The following is a 17,182-nucleotide window of genomic DNA, read 5'->3' on the forward strand; positions in this document are numbered from 1 at the left end:
CGGGACCTTCATGCACAGCATTGACTAATGGTTCTCCTGACGTCGTAAGCTCGTTCTGACCGTAGCTCCAATTGCAGCAGACATGGTGGTCAAAACACCACTGCCAGCGCACTCGCCAGACACAAGGCATACGCACATTTCAACTGACAGGTAAGCGTGGGGACACCTTTTACTTTCCGTGGCTCTTTCTCTAGTGGGTGACGAGAAGAGGACGGAAAAAATGTCACGTTTGGCCACACATACTGGGAGCCGGGATTCAGAAGAAACAGTAGTTTGACGAGCATTTCCTACTGCTGCCAGTTCATTCCATTTGTTGCCAGCTTTACTGCCCAAATATTCACCCCAAATATGTCAAGAAAATTAAAAGAAAAAAATTATATAACAGAACATCCTTCTGAACTAATTCAATTTCGGTATTTATTTTGAAAATTTATTGAATTATAGTAGAGGAAACCCACTAACTGAAGCCAGCCAGACTGATATTTTTCTTCCTAAGAGTATGGCAGTATTTATTATTTTCTCTCTCTGAGGGGTTGATTAAAACTAGAAAATAAAACATCTGCAATGTCATAATATATTTAGAATAAGGTGGCTTAGACAGGCAAAGTGAAAGAATACACAGGGCCAATCAGTACGTCCTAGTCCACAACGTGACAGATTTCTCTGGCAAAGCTGCATTTTGGAGCCAGGCATTATGATTTTTTTTTGTAGAGGGATTCCTACTGTTTTGTCTACCACACACCATACCCTCTCGCTGGCAGAGGTGCCGCTGACTTCCCCAGACAGAAAATGTGTGATGTTCATTTTAAAATTACTACTGGAGCCCACTATTGACCATCTAATTATGCCGAGTTCCATTTATAAACATAGCTAACCACTAAGTTTATGGAGACTTTTTGTGCTGCTTTAATAGGATATTGATCGAGAGCAGAGTTTGAGTGGACTGCCATTGAATTGTGTAATGGCAAACAGAAGGCAAGGTCACAGCCACTGTTCATGTAGGGCTGCAGTCTATTTTTTTAATTATAATCTTTTTGTTTCTTCCTTTAATGCTCAAGCCCAAATGGTTTCTTTCGAAAGAAGAGTTCGGTCAAGAACGTAACCTTATTTTGAAAAATAATCTCCACGCCACTATCCGAGGTGAACCATCAGGCCACTGGTTCAGAAACGCAAGTTTGCGATCTCTTCCACATTAACAAAGATCTAAGTCCCGCAACTATCTAAATGGCACCCCAAAGGACTGGGACACCCGGGATCTCTCAGCCTCGACCACTTTCCTCGTGAGTCCTTCTTTGCAAGAGCATTTTGTCACTTTCAAGCTTGGGCTCGCTCCTAACAAAGAGCTTCTTGGTCTCCTTATTGCACCTTGGAGCTGAGTTAGTTCTGTTCTAGGAGCCCCATCGTGTCTGGTTAGAGCACAGCCAATAGTTCCCACTAAACTGCTGGCCTGAAAATCCAAGGGTGTGGAAATAGGTCCCCCAAGGCCCACAAAGGACCTGGAGACCTAAAAATGAAGTTCAAAAATGAACTGCAACTTGGGTCTTCAGGTTGCTTCCGGTGTGAGAATACACGAAGCGCGCATACTTCTAAGGCAGCAAACAGCCACTAGGGTGCCACCTCATGCCAGGCTGAGGCTATGCTGGGCTCCATTCACTCCCACTCTCCATTGACAAACAACTCGGGAATCCTGTAGCCACCCGGCAGCCTCACTTTGTGGCAGAGCCAGGACAATTCAGCTGCTGGATTTTAATAGATTCTGCAGCAACGCACCAGGAACCCAAAATCAGTCTGGGTAACTGAGAGTGGTTTTCACACCCAAAGACTCTAAGGCTGGCCACAGTGCACTGAGAACCCTGGCTTTTCAAAATTCCAGGGCCATGAAGTCATCCCCAGCCACGAAGTTTACTTAACCCTTGCAGCCGGCTCGGGTGTACAAACCGCTAGCTAGAAAATTAGAGCCCGCCAGGCCGGAGTCACAATGGCCTGTGTGTATTTGCGGTTTTCCTCTTTCCCAGTGAAGTATTTAAGGTTTCAGAGTCACTCCACCAACTTCAAGTCAAAGAGTCAGCACTTTAGAAGGAAATGGGCAGAAGTAGTGGATTTTTTTTGGGGGGGGGGGGATTTTTCTGGGTTCATACCAGGAGGGGTATTTGACAGCCTCGAAGTACGCACTTTGAGGAAAACACTGGTGCAAAATAAACAAGGGTGGGTGCTGACAGAGAGCCATCTAGGCAGCATCCTTTAGCAGCCAGGAGAGCGAGCTCTCTGGGAAGCCAGGAGAGCGACTTCACGGGAAAGGGGCCCATCTGAAAATGCTCCTAGAAGGCTTTGTTTGAAAATGCAGCATCACGTAGGAGCCATTTCAACAGATGGTTCCTGTCTCTCTCCTCACAGTATTATGCTAAAACAACTTTCGTGATTCTGAACCTCATTGTTAGCACTTGTAAACCCCCTCCCCCAGAGCAGGGAAGACTTCTCTCTTTCTCTCTGGCCCTGTATCTAGGGCTCTGTATTTCGCTCTCTCTCCCCCGGAACAAAGTAATAAATAACTGGAACGACTTTCAGATGGTCCCAGCACAGGGGAAGAAAGACAGGAGGAGCACAGGCAGACACATACGTTTACGCTATGGTACTCCCTCTGCTGCTAAGAGAGACCACTCTCCTTTTTCGCCTTTCATGGACTCTAGATGATGCAAAAAAAAAAAAAAAAAAAAATTAAATGGTAGGTAGGCAGGAGGCAAGGGTGAGACGGGAATTGGTGGGAGACACAGCAGGAGCCCCTGATGCCAATAGCCCCGTGCATCTGAGCAGGATAAATTAATGTCAAGCAACCTTGTCGCCTCAGCCCTCACCTCTGAACGTGTGAGGTTAAGCCAGCAGCTTTCTCTTGAGCTTCTCTGCCACTGTTACCCTGTAGTAACACAATTGTAACAACAAACTTAGCACATAAGTTATTTCAGTGAATCCTCAGGAGGAAATACTGAAATAGCATCTCCCTCTTCTATTAAATTTAAAAGGAGGAAAACTAAGAACAGAAACTAACTGGAAACCTGGGGAAAGTAAATACTTATATTAGCAAATTTAAAAACTGAATTCGGAAGATCCAGAAAGAGGGAAAAATTTCAAGCTAAGGCCATCATTCGTGTGAAATTTCTGGGCCACCTACGTGGTCACAGGTGTGACTGGGGGGACTAGGCGGGGCTGAGATAGGAGGACGTTAAGAAGAAATCTGTAACGCAGTGGAAGAAATTCTAAGGCACCGAGGCCATTAGAAACATTCAGGTAAAAGACTAAACTATAGAACAAGTAAAAAGATCACTGGTTGAGGGAATAGGAAGATGACTAGTTAGAGCACAGGTGATTTTTAAGGAAGTGAGGCTATTCCATATGATACTGTAATAATGGACACCTCTGTGAAAACACACAGAACTTACAATGCAAAGAATGAACCCTAATGTAAACTACAGACTTCAGTCAATAATAATGTATCACTATCAGCTCCTCAACTGTAAGAAATGTACCACACTAACAAAAGATGTTAATAATAGGAGCAACTATTGAGTGGGGTGACGGGGAGAGAAGGTAATATTGACATTCTGTACTTTCTGTTAATCTAAAACTATAAACCTAAATTTCTCTAAAAAATAAAGTCTACTCGTTAAAAAAAATCAAACTTAAAAACAAATCCAGAAAAAAATTGTAATTATTTCATTGGCTTTGGATTACCTGAAAATCGTTTTACCCTTTCTTGAATGCATAACTTAATAATCAAAAAGTGTGTCAGCTCTAACAGGAAATGATAATTGAATGAAAGCACCGAACTTCAGATTGTTTAGTTCTATAACGCAGTTACAGGAGAGGTCATGACAAAAACGTCTGCAGTCAGCTAGCTGAGGGAAACAAAGTGAAAAGACCAAATTTCTTAACTTTGACCATCAATAACAGCAACCATGGGAGGACTGAACGAGAGAACACTTACAATGTGCCTAGCATAATGCCTGGTATACAGTGTATGCGTGATAAATGCCGGCCACTGTAATTTTTCATGTTAGTGTTGCATCGTGCTCCTACCAAGACTAACATCATGCATTGAATCAACTTAGGTGCCTTATTTCTATGTCAAGGCTGCAGAATGCACCCCAGCTCCACTTATCAGGGAGAAGTGTCCACCGTACCTCCAAAATGGATGCTTAGCTCTTCCAATGTGGGGAAGGAGGCAGCGTGGAAAGAAATGGTTAAGGACATTGACTCCATCACGTGGCCTGAGTGTTAAGTCTTTCAGAAAGATGGAGGGGGGAAGGGAGGAAACGTGAGCTGGTGGGGGCAGGGGGCGTCCTCCCCCCTACCCTGGCGGCCAAGGCAATCTTGGGACACAGACCCTGACAAACCTGGATTACAGATCTGCAGGAGGGAGGGGGCTCCGGACGGCAGTTTGGCCTGAAGCCACGGTTTAGCTGACACAGCCCAGTCCCACTCTTGCCAAACAGTTTCAGTCAGCACGAGGCCATGTGTGAGTGAGTCCTAGAGCGATTACAAAGCAGTGTGCAGAATCGGAAAGCATGCAAGAGCCGGAGGACGCTCATGATGCCGAACATCAGCAACACAGACCTCTAAACGGGGACAGGAAACAAACCAGGTCCCTCTGCGGATGCCATGTGTGGTCCGGCCATACCCCCCGGGCGATCTTGAAGGCAGGTTGAGAATTCCCTTGGCAACCAGGCTGTGGTGGACTGAATGGAAGTCTAGTCAAGCTTGGAACTGATAAGCCTTGGGATATAAGACCTTAAAGGGACACAGAGAGAGTGGAAGAAGGATGCGATTCCGGGGAGTGTGGGCCTTCACATACAAACCTCCAGGCCCCAGGACACTGACGGTAACGAAGACTAAACGTAAACATTACAGCAGCCAGGGTAGAATAAAAAGGTCTCGTGCATCAATCTTAAAAGTGTTTTCTTTTCACTCTGTTTAGACCCCAGTGAGGCTTCTATGAATGAATGTACATCCCAGTGACGCTCTGGGACAGTTATGCTCTTACACATACACTCTATATTACTATTATTATTACATTAAAATGTGGGATTACGATCCCTGTTTAAAAATCTTAACAAGTAAAAACTATACATACACACGCACTGTTAGCTGTCTATGGCAAATAACTGGCTCATCGGCTGTTCCCCGGGCGGCATGTACCCTCCAAGTTCAAAAGGCAAGCTAGTCTCTAGCTCATCGGTTGGCGCTTTAGGCACACTTCATACCGCGGCAGTAACTGCTCCATTCCAGGTCGTAACTTGCTGCTTGTATCGCCTCATTCTTTAGGGTTCCGACGCCTCTACAGTAGAGCACCCCAGCATCCACCTAGGGTCCCTGATTCTGGAATTCTAACACCCAGAGCCACCTTCCTGCTGTCTTCTCTGTCTAGGCTCAGGCTGTGGATTTCTTTGAGTTCCCTTGTGCCGGTCCAAGAGTACAGATTCCAGCATTACACAGACTTACTTAGCTTAACCATTTCCCCCCTGTTTGACTTTGGATAAATGACTTAGCTAGCGCTTCAATTTAACTCATTTGTGAAAATGAGAATGATTTCTTGCCTAGCATGTTTACTGCAGGGATTAATTTTATGTAACATGCATGAAAATCTAGTACAGTGCCTGTCAGAGTCTCTCCCCTTCTCCTCCCAGATCCCCTGCCTTCACTTGTATCCCACCTTCTGGATTCTTAAGAAATAAGAACAGACAGAACCTCAGCCTGTGAGATCAGCATGGCTTGGCTTGCTTGATCTGACATCTTGTCATGAAATTGACTTGCTTACTCACTCAGTCAATCTTGCAAGAGTGTATTGCAGTGAACGGAGGGTATGAACTTGAAATAAAAGATATTTATTTTTACTCCACTTCATTTCACAAAGGATTTGATGCAGCTTGAAACCAATTCAAACAATGCAAATTTTATGTAGAGGTGGTATTTTTGAAATAGGAGGAGGATAAAAAATAAAATTTTAATATTTGGTGTCTTTTTCCCTTGATATTGAGACCTAGAACAGCACAAACATTGTAGATATGTTTGTTTTTTTTTTTTTAATGTTAGCCAGAAGCTTTTATTTGAATCCATTAAGCACCATAGGCACAATGTCTAAGGTCTATGATCTTTTCAAGGGGCTGCAAAGTTGTTTGAACCATGATGAAAATTATTATTATTTTTTGAAGTGTAGTTGATGTATGATATTATGTTAGTTTCAGGTGTACTACAGGTATGCTTCTAAATAAAGACAAAGATTTTTTGTGGGAAGGTAACAGTGTGTGTGTGCGTGTGTGTGTCTACGTGGGGGAGGGAGAGCGGAGGGGGGAATCCTATACCTTCTCCTTGGACTGTCTCAATTATGTCATAGCAAAAATACAATCGATGACCCTTTGACAATGGCACAGGGTGGTGACAGGTACTCTCAGTTCACTGTTGTTGGTGATCATTGACAAGCTGGTAATGCTCAAGTTGCCTGGTGTCCCTTGTGCTGAGGGCATTAGCATTCTTTAAAGGTCAAAACCAAATTTGTGTAAAATGCAGAATTTCCCCAGTAATCCAGGAAGCCTCAGGATTTTTTTTAAAAAAACCAGGTTCACACTATAAACGAGGGAACATGTGAGACACTCAGGATTTCAGTTCTTTCCCTACGTCTCACATTAAAATGATATTTAATTTTTCCTGATTTAAATTCTTGGCTGTCAAACAGTCTACGTGGCAAAATTCTTCCAATGCGAGTCTGTAAAGGAGATTGTGAAAGCTATTTATGTCTCTAGGAGGCCTAGGCAAAAGGTAAGCAACAAACCCAAGGCAAATCTGTACCAAATGAAAGCAAAATTATACTTACTCTGTGACACTCTGACTAGCTCAGTCACACTAAAAACACCTGATGTGACAAAACTGTCCTGGAAGCCCAAATGTCCTGGGAAAACAAAAAACAAAAGAAACAAAGTGTCATAAATAGAAGACATCTGACAACAGGATTCTAAACATTAGTTTCATTGTGATTAAAAATGTGAAATCTAATTTCATATTCCGCTCTAGCTAGAGCTGACGTGGGAGGGTACAGTCATTCAGTTATGTACATGGTTTTTTGGTTTGAATCTTTGAATCTGGAGGTTATGGAAAGCAATGATACAACAACTGGGTGATTTTTGAAATGCTTTAAAAAAAGTTCAACAGGAAATCTGAAACAAAAGACGATTTAAAATAAATGGTTACCTTGGCTGACCTCTGAGACCTTCACAACAGGCCTACCTACCAATCAGCCAGGATGGCTAAATTCCATAACAGTTTTTAAACATTATTCTCTAAAGAAACATCTGATCAGGATTAGCTGTCCATTCATTCAAATCAAAGAAGATTTAAAGGTGTTCCCTTCATTTCTAGAGATACCATAGGGTGAATCTTTAAAAAGCCAGACTACAAAAGACAAGCCCCAACCCTTGAAGCAAAAAAACAAATTCTTCTGAGCACAAATAAAAATTTATATTTGCTTCAAGACAGGAGTTTTTTTGTGGATGGGTCAGTTGAAACTTTTTTTTTTTTTTGAGAAAAGATAATAAATCAATGGTTCAAAATAACTTATTCTTTGAATTCTGTATCTGCTTTATTTTTGCTGGATATAATTAATTTCCTTGAGGATATCTGATACTATATCTATTATCAACCACCTATTAATTCTTACGGTATATTCAGGAACATATTTATAAATGGCAAGGAATACATAATTTCTGGAATGTCATTTCCCTCTCTGCCTCCAAGGTTTTCTGATTCTGAGTCTCACAGGTTGAATCTGGTTGAGAGATGTATCTGTAGGGCTAATGTTATCACCTGCTTTAAAATTAGGGTCAAAGGTTGTAGTGAGTTGGTGACCGAAGGGATTTTTTTTTTTTTAAATAACTGTTCTTTGAAATAAGAAACATACTTGTAAGAAATGCAATGTATGAAAATGGACTAATTTGAATATATAACAAACAATCCATAAATAAGATTTATGCTATTGATAAAAGCTAGATCTTCCCCACTACTAAGGGGAAGCAAGTTTACCTATGACATAGTTTATGTACCAATATATCTGTTAAGCATCATGCACATAAACACATGCAAAAAAATCACCATGTTTTGGAGAATTACAAATGGACCTACAAATTATTCTTTCTCTTTTGGTTACATTGGACTTTTGCATAAGAAAGATTTTTTTGGCTGAAAATTAAAAGACAATTTTCAGTTAATTTTTTATATCAAACACACAATCTATGATATTTTAGATAAAGCGACTCTAATTTTTAGAATATGCGATAATCTTAACTTGCTTATTTGAAATAAAGTGGCACTATGTGCGGTAAGGGGTTGTTGTATGCCTGAAACTAACAATGTTTATGTCAATTATACCTCAATTAAAAAAAGGAAAAATGAAGAATCGTGTATATGCACCACAATTTTTTTTTTAAAAAGGCAAAATTCATTTGAAGAAGTGCCCAAGAAATTTCACCTCTTAAAACAACCCACACCCAGGTATTTAGTTGAGTTTTACATGGTAAGCGCCTGAGGTGTTGCCTCCTTGGTTCAAAGAATTGAGAAGTAAAAATAAATAAATAAACAGAGATTCTCTAAAGAAGTCTTGGCAAAACAGCGCATATTATCTCTTTTCACTGTGACATTAACATCACATTTATCCCACAGACCATAACAAAGGAAATCCAACCACAATATATGGTAAGTTTGACTTAAAACCCAGTCAACAATAGCAAGGAACTTCAGAGTTGAGTGGGAAGATCTGGGCTGATCTGCAGCCCTGGCTCAGCTCTGTCTGCGTCACTCGCTTGCGGGCTGCTACTTGTTTCAGTTCCAACGTTTAAAATTCCTTATTTTAAGGGCGACTTAACATGAATTTCTGAACAGAGTGAACGTGAACACACGTACTTTAATCTTGCCACCAGAAAAAGCAGCCGATCTGTTTTGAAAACTTAGTTTTAGTTCGGTGCAGGGACTTGGGAGGGGGAAACCCCTGCGTTCATCCATCCAAACCATCACTCTCTTCCGACTGTCCTTTTTCTCTTTTGTCCACCTCTGACATGTTGGTGTTCTCCAGCGTTTGTGCTCACCTCTCCCTATATACATACCTCCTGAGTCATTTTCTTTATTTCCATGATATTGGATACCAGGCTTGATTGTGATATTTGTGAAAATTAGAATAATCTTGCTTTGTTCACCTTGTACTTAATACCTGGGACAAAGCAGTCAGTAGGTGCCTATTTGTTGCATGAGTGGATGAATGAATCTATGGCCAATGACTCTCAAATCCTTATCTTTTGCCAAGCTCTCTCTCCTGGATTCCAAACCCATAAATCAAAATGTTTATTAGATATTTCTATCCAGATAGCCTGTGGGTATCCTCAGACCCAACATGTCCAAAGTTGAGTTCTTTCTCTTCTTGAGAACTGTTGTTACTCTTTTGAATCCCTTGCTTCAATGAACCATCCACCATTCATCTCGTTTTGTAGGTTTTGGTGTCATCCCCGACTCTCACCTCCTACAAGCACCCACATCCAACTAACCGCCACTGATTCCATTTCTTACTGTTTCTTTGCTCCATGTGTATCTTCATCTCCCCCTTATGACTGTGGCTCTGGCTTTTCCCAATTCTCACTGGTACGATGGGACAACCTCCCACATTCTCTGTCATCAGTGTAGTCCACTCTCCGGTCTATAGCCAGAGCTGTCTCCCTAACAGGCAAACGTGATGATTCACTCATTTATTCCACGAGTACTTCTTGAGCACATCCTGTGTACCAGGCACTGGGCCAGGAGTTTGAGATATAGTCCCTACCTTCTAGGATTAGACACAGCTGAAAGTATAAAAGAAATAAATTATTTTAAAATTATAAATGATATAAATAATGTAAAGGAAACAAATAGGAAAAGCCTTAGAAAGGGGTGTCAGGGAAGGTCTCTCTTAAGAGCTGACATCTGAAAGATACTAAGGAGACAGCCAGAAAAAGAAGAGGGAAGAGCTCTTCAGGCAGAGGTACTGGCATGTGCAAAGGCCCTGAGGTAGAAAATAATGAGGTGTTGGGAAATCTGAGATAAACCCAATGTGTTCAGAGCTCACTGCCCTGTCAAAAACCTTGCAAGAGCCCCACAGAGAGTTTAGGGTACAGTGCAAATGTCTCCACTTGGCATACGACCACCCTACAGCCTCTGTTTTCCTCTCCAGGCTCATTCCTGATCTCTGGTCTCTCACTTCCACCCCCACCTCTTGGCCTAAGGGAACACATGGTCCTTCCTCCCTGGCTCCAGCTCACCTTTCCCCTGACACTGCTCCCTCTTCTGAACTGCCTTGTCCTTCATATTCTTTGCTTGGCCAACTCCTACCTGGCCTTTAGATCTCAGCTTTGTTGTCATCTCTATCAGAAACCTTCCCTGGTTACCCCCACAGCTGGTGAACACTCTTTTTCCATTTTCTCAATATTGACCTGGCAACCTGAGCTATGACCTGGGACTCAGCACACTGAAGTGTAAGTTCACCTTTTTTCTCATACTAGACTGTGAGCCCCCTGAGGGGAGAGAGCGCATCTTCCGTGTCTCCAGCCCCCCAGGTCCTAGCACAGTGCTGGTGTGCAGGAGGGACTCCAGAGGTGCCCCTGAGTGAGCACAACCCACACTCGGCTCAGTGTGTTGACTTTCCTTTTTTATAAAAACGTTGACAGAACTTCTTATTCCTGTCTCTTTTCCTCTCTCACCTCTTGCAATACAGCTTGAACTAAAATCAAACCAATGTGCATCTGAAAACTACTAAAATGAATTATCCAAATAGTCCCTCTAAAATAAACAGGGCAAAGACCAGATGGACAAACTATTTGGACAAAGCTTCCAACAGGGAAGGTGCCATTAGGTTTTCTGCTGAGAAATGTCTAGGGTTATCCTGTTGTGATTATGGATCATATTTTGGGAGACCAAATAAAGACAGAGTTAAAGGTAGCATTATTTAATGGCCATAAGGGGCCAAAAAAAAAAAAAAAAAAAGTCTAGTCCTACCCTTAAACAAGGATCTTGTGTCATCCTGAAAGTCATTGCAAAAATAAAAAGTGGATTCTCCTTCCCTTTCCAGCAACCTGCCTCCTAAAGCTTATTTTAATGGAATATGCGTAATTTGTGTAATGAAATGCATGAAATGTATCAAACCAGAAAAATAAAAATAAAGAGTTAAGTGATTTCACAAATCCTGAAGCAACTATCCCTTCACAGCGTCATGAGATTATCGGATCGCCTTGACTACTTCATGTTTAGAACATGTTTCTAAGGAAAGGTCTGTGTAAACACTCCACGTAACTTCAAATGACTATGAAACTGGTTTTGTTCCTTCACCAATTATTTGGAAACCCACTGATGAACTCTAGAAGAAGAAAGCAACGAGAAATAAAACCTAAGAAACGATGGAAAAAATGACACAGCTAACGTAATTACTAAGCAAACCTGAGCAGATTGATATTTAGACTTCATTAACAACCCAAATCATACAAAGACTTTCAGGGAAATAACACTAATCTGGGTGTTCTACTTTATTGCAAGATGAGAGAAAAAGTGGAAAAGACAATTAAAAAAGCAAATTTAAGTATGTTATTCCGAATTCAAGATGTTGGCATTAAAAGATCTTCAGATGGAAAACTGATTAAACACTCCTGTAAGATCCCAAGATTTACACTTTGAATAGGGCCTCTCAGAAATGAGTGCAAAACATACACTTTTGCTAAGTAAGTCTTGGGTGAAAAGCCAGATCGTGTGACAGCCTGACCCCCTCTCCAATTCTGAACGACTACTCAGGAGCAGTTGTACAGGAGATTGAAGTAAGGAGCAGATCCTTTTTCATTTAAGATCAAATGACCAAAACAATTCACTCACTGAAGTCCCATTCCATGAATTCCCAAATAGAGTCCAGATTTCAGTTTACCGGAGTCAGTCATTCTCAGAGTGGGGACAAACTAGGCTTTTTAGCAGAGGCAGAAATATGAAAAGCTAAATTCCTTTGTGGGTGGTTAGAAAAAGCAGCTCTCTTTACCTCGATGATACCAGCAGTTATTATGGAAATGCCATTATATGGGAAGCACATGTCATCTCGTGAAGGGAGCGAACATCTACCTACCTCTTAACAGGCGAGAAAGGAAAAAAGTTCGATTTGCAGACACAGGTAGCCCTGTGGAACCTAACAGAAGAAGTCGCTGGGACAGGCCACCTGGAAGACTGGCCTTTAAGGAAAGTTTGAATGCCCATGAAACAGAGTTCATGTATCTGAGGAAGAAAGTTTATACATAGGGTGGTATTTTGTTTGTCCTGTTGGAACAGCAAAGGGCTCTCAGCTCTAAATTATCAAACCTCATCTGGCTAATGGATGTAGGCAAACTGCGATACACAGGTCACTTCACCAAAAAGGACACAAGGTCTGCCCTCCGTATCGGGGATGCAGAGCTGGTGGGTACTGGGGGCCAAAAGTACCATTTCATACAAGGGACTTGAGCCTCCGTGGAGTCTGGTACCCACGGGGTTCCTGGACCAGTGTCCACGGATACAGAGGGACGACCATGTCTCTAGTCTATTCTTCCTTGGTAGATCCAGTTCCATCACTAGTAAGAGACAGGCCAGTGGCTGGGTCTTTTCGTGAGTGTGAGTCTGGGCTACTCAAAGGGAAAAGAGCTCCCCATCGTCACACCATCTCTCTTGCACGCGTACTTGGGGCTGCCTCACTCAGTGCAGGCCCTGGGCTGCATCCTGAGGACACTGCTGTCACAGAACTCACGTTCTCATGTTCCTAAAGGAAAGCTTACTCATCACCTCACCGCTCCTCCCTGGAGTTTCCTTTCTCCCTCAGTGACCTGCCCTCTCGGCAGGAGCATGGAGGGGAGGGTGGTGGCTCCACCCCCCCACCCCCTCCAGCACACACTTTCCAGCTGTGCTCAGTCAATACTGTCGAGTTCAGGAGAATTTCTCCTCAACTTGCCTTATGTCACACCTCATTCTACTTGACTCGACAGTGACTCGTTTCCCGCTCCTCCTTCCGCACTCCTACAACAAACCCTGCAAGAGCAGGCTGTGTCCCCTGGCCTTACACTCTGCCCACAGGGCCCGGCACAATCCCTGGCGTGGGCGTGTAATCGGTATTTATTCAGTGACTCAGATGAGTGACTCCAGATACCCCTACGTGGTGGCCCCCTAAAGTGCAAGGTAAGTCATTAGTAGCTTGCCTCAAGTCGTATGTTACTTCTATACTTTCATTTTGGAATATCTTAGAAAACAGGTTTTTGTTTTTTTTTTTTTAAGTGGGTTCAGGGTATATTTCTACTGATTCATTAAGCCCAAATTCTAATATTCTGGCCTGCAGACAAAGACAGTGCCCATGGAATGGCAGAGCAGTAAGACAGAGAAACCTGGGACCCTGAATGACACTGTGGAGCAGAACCACCCCAGCAATTTAGCCAGCTCATCTGGAACAGTTACAAAAAGGAAAAGGGATTTTAATGTACTTTAACCATCTTACTTTTCGGTCTTTGTTATAGGAGCCTAGCAGTTACCCTAACCAACGTCAGTACTGCAAATTAGCAGCCCATGGACAATTCTAGTTTGCAAACACATTTTGCCTGGCTAGCAGAGTACTAATTTTTCTTTTTTTTTTTTTTTTTTTTTGGCATATGAAGTTTTTAAAACTGAGTATGAGCTTACAAATGTACTACCCTCCCAATATTCTTAATTGTATTTCATTTATTCACATGTTCTGTAAGGCCCCTGTAGGCACAGAAACGTGTGATGCCTGCGAGGTATCTTCTCTGCACTTTAATCTGCTAGCACAGTAGGAAGAGAATGCATGGATGGCTGGTGTCTTTCGTCTGATAATAAAGCCGTCAGCATTTCATGGTTTCTTTGAGAATTAAGCTTAGACTTCTTGGCTAGGTACTTAATGCCCTTCAAAATCTGGTCTACTGCTCAGCGTTTCGGGTAGTAGTCCCAACAACACCCAAACATACACTCTCTGCAGCCAAGATGTACGACCTGCTATTCTCCAAACACTGATATGTTCCATCCTCTGTATCTGGGCTCATACCAGTGCTTCCCAAACCGTGTTTTGTAGACTAGTCCTCGAAAATGCCCCACCACAAACAATTTAAAAACAAAGATAACAGATACAAATAAGATAAAGATTTACATAGTAAATAAAATAAGTTCAGAAGGAGCTATCACACCCACCCTTGAAGAATGACAAAGAACATTTACACATTAAAGCCTCTGACAGTTCCTGCAATAAACAAATTTCCTTACTATCGTTTAACTCATGATTTCACAAATAATTTGACAAGGACACCGTTTGCTTTGGCAGCTGTTGTACGCTATTCTGCTTCTTTTTCTCTCTCTCCCTTTTTGGTTTATGTACCAGTGTCCTGGAGAGAAGGTAGAATCTGAAGTCTTTGAGCTAATTAACACTTCTAAGGTCAAGACTCAAGGATACTCAACATCTTTAATTGCAATCACTTTAAAATATTTACATTAGGAAAAGGGATCAAGCCGGTAACAGGTACTGTGAAATTATGCTGCCTATCTGAAAAAATTTATCCATAGAACAACCTAGGTAGTATTAATTTTCATCAAAACTATAGGTTTCATTTATCCAGTATTTACTATGTGTTTGGCACTCTGCTAAGCTCTTTAGACATATTAGCTCTAATTCTTCCTGCAACTATGTAGTTGGCAATATTCTGATTTTACAGAAAAGGAAGCTTAAGTTCAAAGAGGTTAAGTGACTTGCCTAAGGTCACACAGCTAGTGGCAGAATTAGGATTAGAACACAGGCTTGTTTAGTTCTCTGTATGTAATAAATTTTATGGCATTTTATTCCCATATATATATAATTAATACATATTACAATATAAATTATATATAACACCAGAGACTTGATTATCCAATCTAACTCAAAGGCCTTATCACAACTTTTTACCAATGCCTGCAGCCAGTAAGGGAAGAGTAGTATTTCATTAAAGTAAATTTGATGCCTTGACTTCACATAAAGAGGGTTTATGAGTTTGAGTTACAAGTGATTAAGCACTTAATTGAAGAACTATGTTGGATATCAGAACATCTAAATACAAAGTGAAAAAAGGTTTGCACTTATTTGTATGTTTAGAGATATCAGACGCATGACATTACAGAATGAACTGGAAATGAAGGGATCTTAAAAATCATATAGTAATGGTGTAACCATCATTTTGTCATCAAGACTTTTAGACTAATAAGATTATGAGGTTTGATTTTTTAAAAATAATTCATTTAATATGCTTGCCTTCCCATAACTTCACCTCACTTATCCTCTGAAACAGGCAGAATAAATCTAGTTTTGCTACCTTTTGAATATTTGAAGACAGTCCCTCAGCCCCTAATTTTCTCTCCTCCAGGCTAAATATTCTTCCCTTCAGTTTTGTTATGTCAGCAAATTAATTTCCCTGTTGCCCCAAAACATTTAGAATCATACATTTATTAGACCTATAATGAGCAGAAGTAGGTATTTTGCAAGTGGACCCAACTACAAACTAGTTTTGTACAGGAACAGAGAAACACTTGCTTTAAAAGATTTTCTTTCTTTAAAGAAAATTTTGCTTCATTTTAGAAAAAGTAAGTTCCAGTATAGTTAGCATAATAAGATCCATATTTCATAAGTATTTTTAAAATTAACGGTGTTATTTCTTAATGCATCATAAACTTAAAAGTAGTTTTAAATTAACCTGGTTTTGAACTAAAAAGGATTTTTAAGCAATCTTATTGTTTTTATGTTCTGTATCAAAGGTTTCTCTAAATTGGGACAGCAACAACTATTAATCTGCAAATGGATCAAACTATTTGTGATAGCTTCAGTTTCTGCTTATGAACTCTTCCATATACTGGAGAAAAAATAAGGAAATGTATTCTCTGAATACATCAGAAACTGATTACCTTAAATGAAACAGACATGAAACTGGCTCACCCGAGGGCTACCCTAGTTTGTGGATGTAAAACAGCAAAAAAAAAAAACCTTAATGCCCATCATCCTGTTCTTCCTTTTTAGGTTTAATTCACATGGCTGTGAAACCATTTACAGAGAGCCTTGCTTGTTAAACCACCTGCAGACACATGCAATGACAAGGAAAGAAGATGAGCAGGGGCCATGTGCTAATTTTAAGACACTCAACACTGACTGGTTCACCCAAGCATGGAAAGAAAATCATTGATGAACTGAAGCAGTATATTTCTTTAAAAAATCCTTACAATGACTTTTCCAACGCTACAAAAAGAAAAAAAAATTACAAATAGGTACATGTAGTTTTCCAAATATATAATAAAATTAGTTAATGTTGAGAACCACAAAATACAAAGAGCTTCCATCTTTTTTAACGTCATTTGCTTTGTGCAATTCTTACTCACCCAGCAATTACTTAGTTCCTGATGCCGTAATTCACAGCGTTTATTAAATTATAGGATCTATATTATCCATGTCTGCAGATCCTACGGCATGCCACAAATCGTGTAGGCCACTAGACTTTGAAGTTTGCTGGCTTAGCACAAACACAAAGTATTTTAGAAGCACCAGAAAATTCTTTGTGAAATATAACAGAATGAATTAGACTGTTCAGGCCATGTCGTGTAAGCACAATGGGGGAACACTTTTAAGACTTTAAAGTCATGTAATACAATTCTAGGCTGGATTTTTCTTGTTAAAAAAAGGAGAATGGGAGTGATTGGAAGAGAAAAGGGCCAATATTTGACAACAGAAATCAGCATAACCTTTTAACTGCAGCAGCCATGGGTGACTGCCCTTTGACCTTGAAAGATTATGTGGGATTTCAATGACAACAGCTGGAAGTGAGCATGTGTGAATAGAGAACACAGATCTGAGGCCTGGTACAAAAGACTGCACAATCTCTGCCCAGATCAGAGTGCTGATTAGAAATTGTTTCCTGGTCCTGGCTTAATAGAGTGTGATAATGAAAGTTTTTTTTTTTAATTCTTCCACCAAGAAATCATTGGTAGATTTCTTCCACACCCACTCTCCCTCTTCAGCCCCTCACATCTTCTGGGTTTTCACTTGTTAACAGGCCCATCTTAAGGATACAGTTAAAAGCAAAACTTTGTTTCATAAGCTACTTTTCAC

The 17,182-nt window shown here is 40.9% G+C and overlaps 1 protein-coding gene across 5 annotated transcripts in view; it reads right to left on the reverse strand.

Moving 5' to 3' along the window:
* Nucleotides 1-17,182, reverse strand: part of NFIA (nuclear factor I A) — a 349,943-nt gene that overhangs the window by 112,834 nt on the left and 219,927 nt on the right. For all 5 annotated transcript variants that reach the window (XM_074376373.1, XM_045512652.2, XM_045512658.2 and 2 more), the window contains one exon: nucleotides 6,863-6,937. In XM_074376373.1, coding sequence (XP_074232474.1) covers nucleotides 6,863-6,937 — 75 coding nt within the window. The remainder of the gene's footprint in view (nucleotides 1-6,862; nucleotides 6,938-17,182) is intronic.

This window comes from Camelus bactrianus, chromosome 13 (genome assembly GCF_048773025.1).
Source record: "Camelus bactrianus isolate YW-2024 breed Bactrian camel chromosome 13, ASM4877302v1, whole genome shotgun sequence".
Lineage (NCBI taxonomy): Eukaryota > Metazoa > Chordata > Mammalia > Artiodactyla > Camelidae > Camelus > Camelus bactrianus.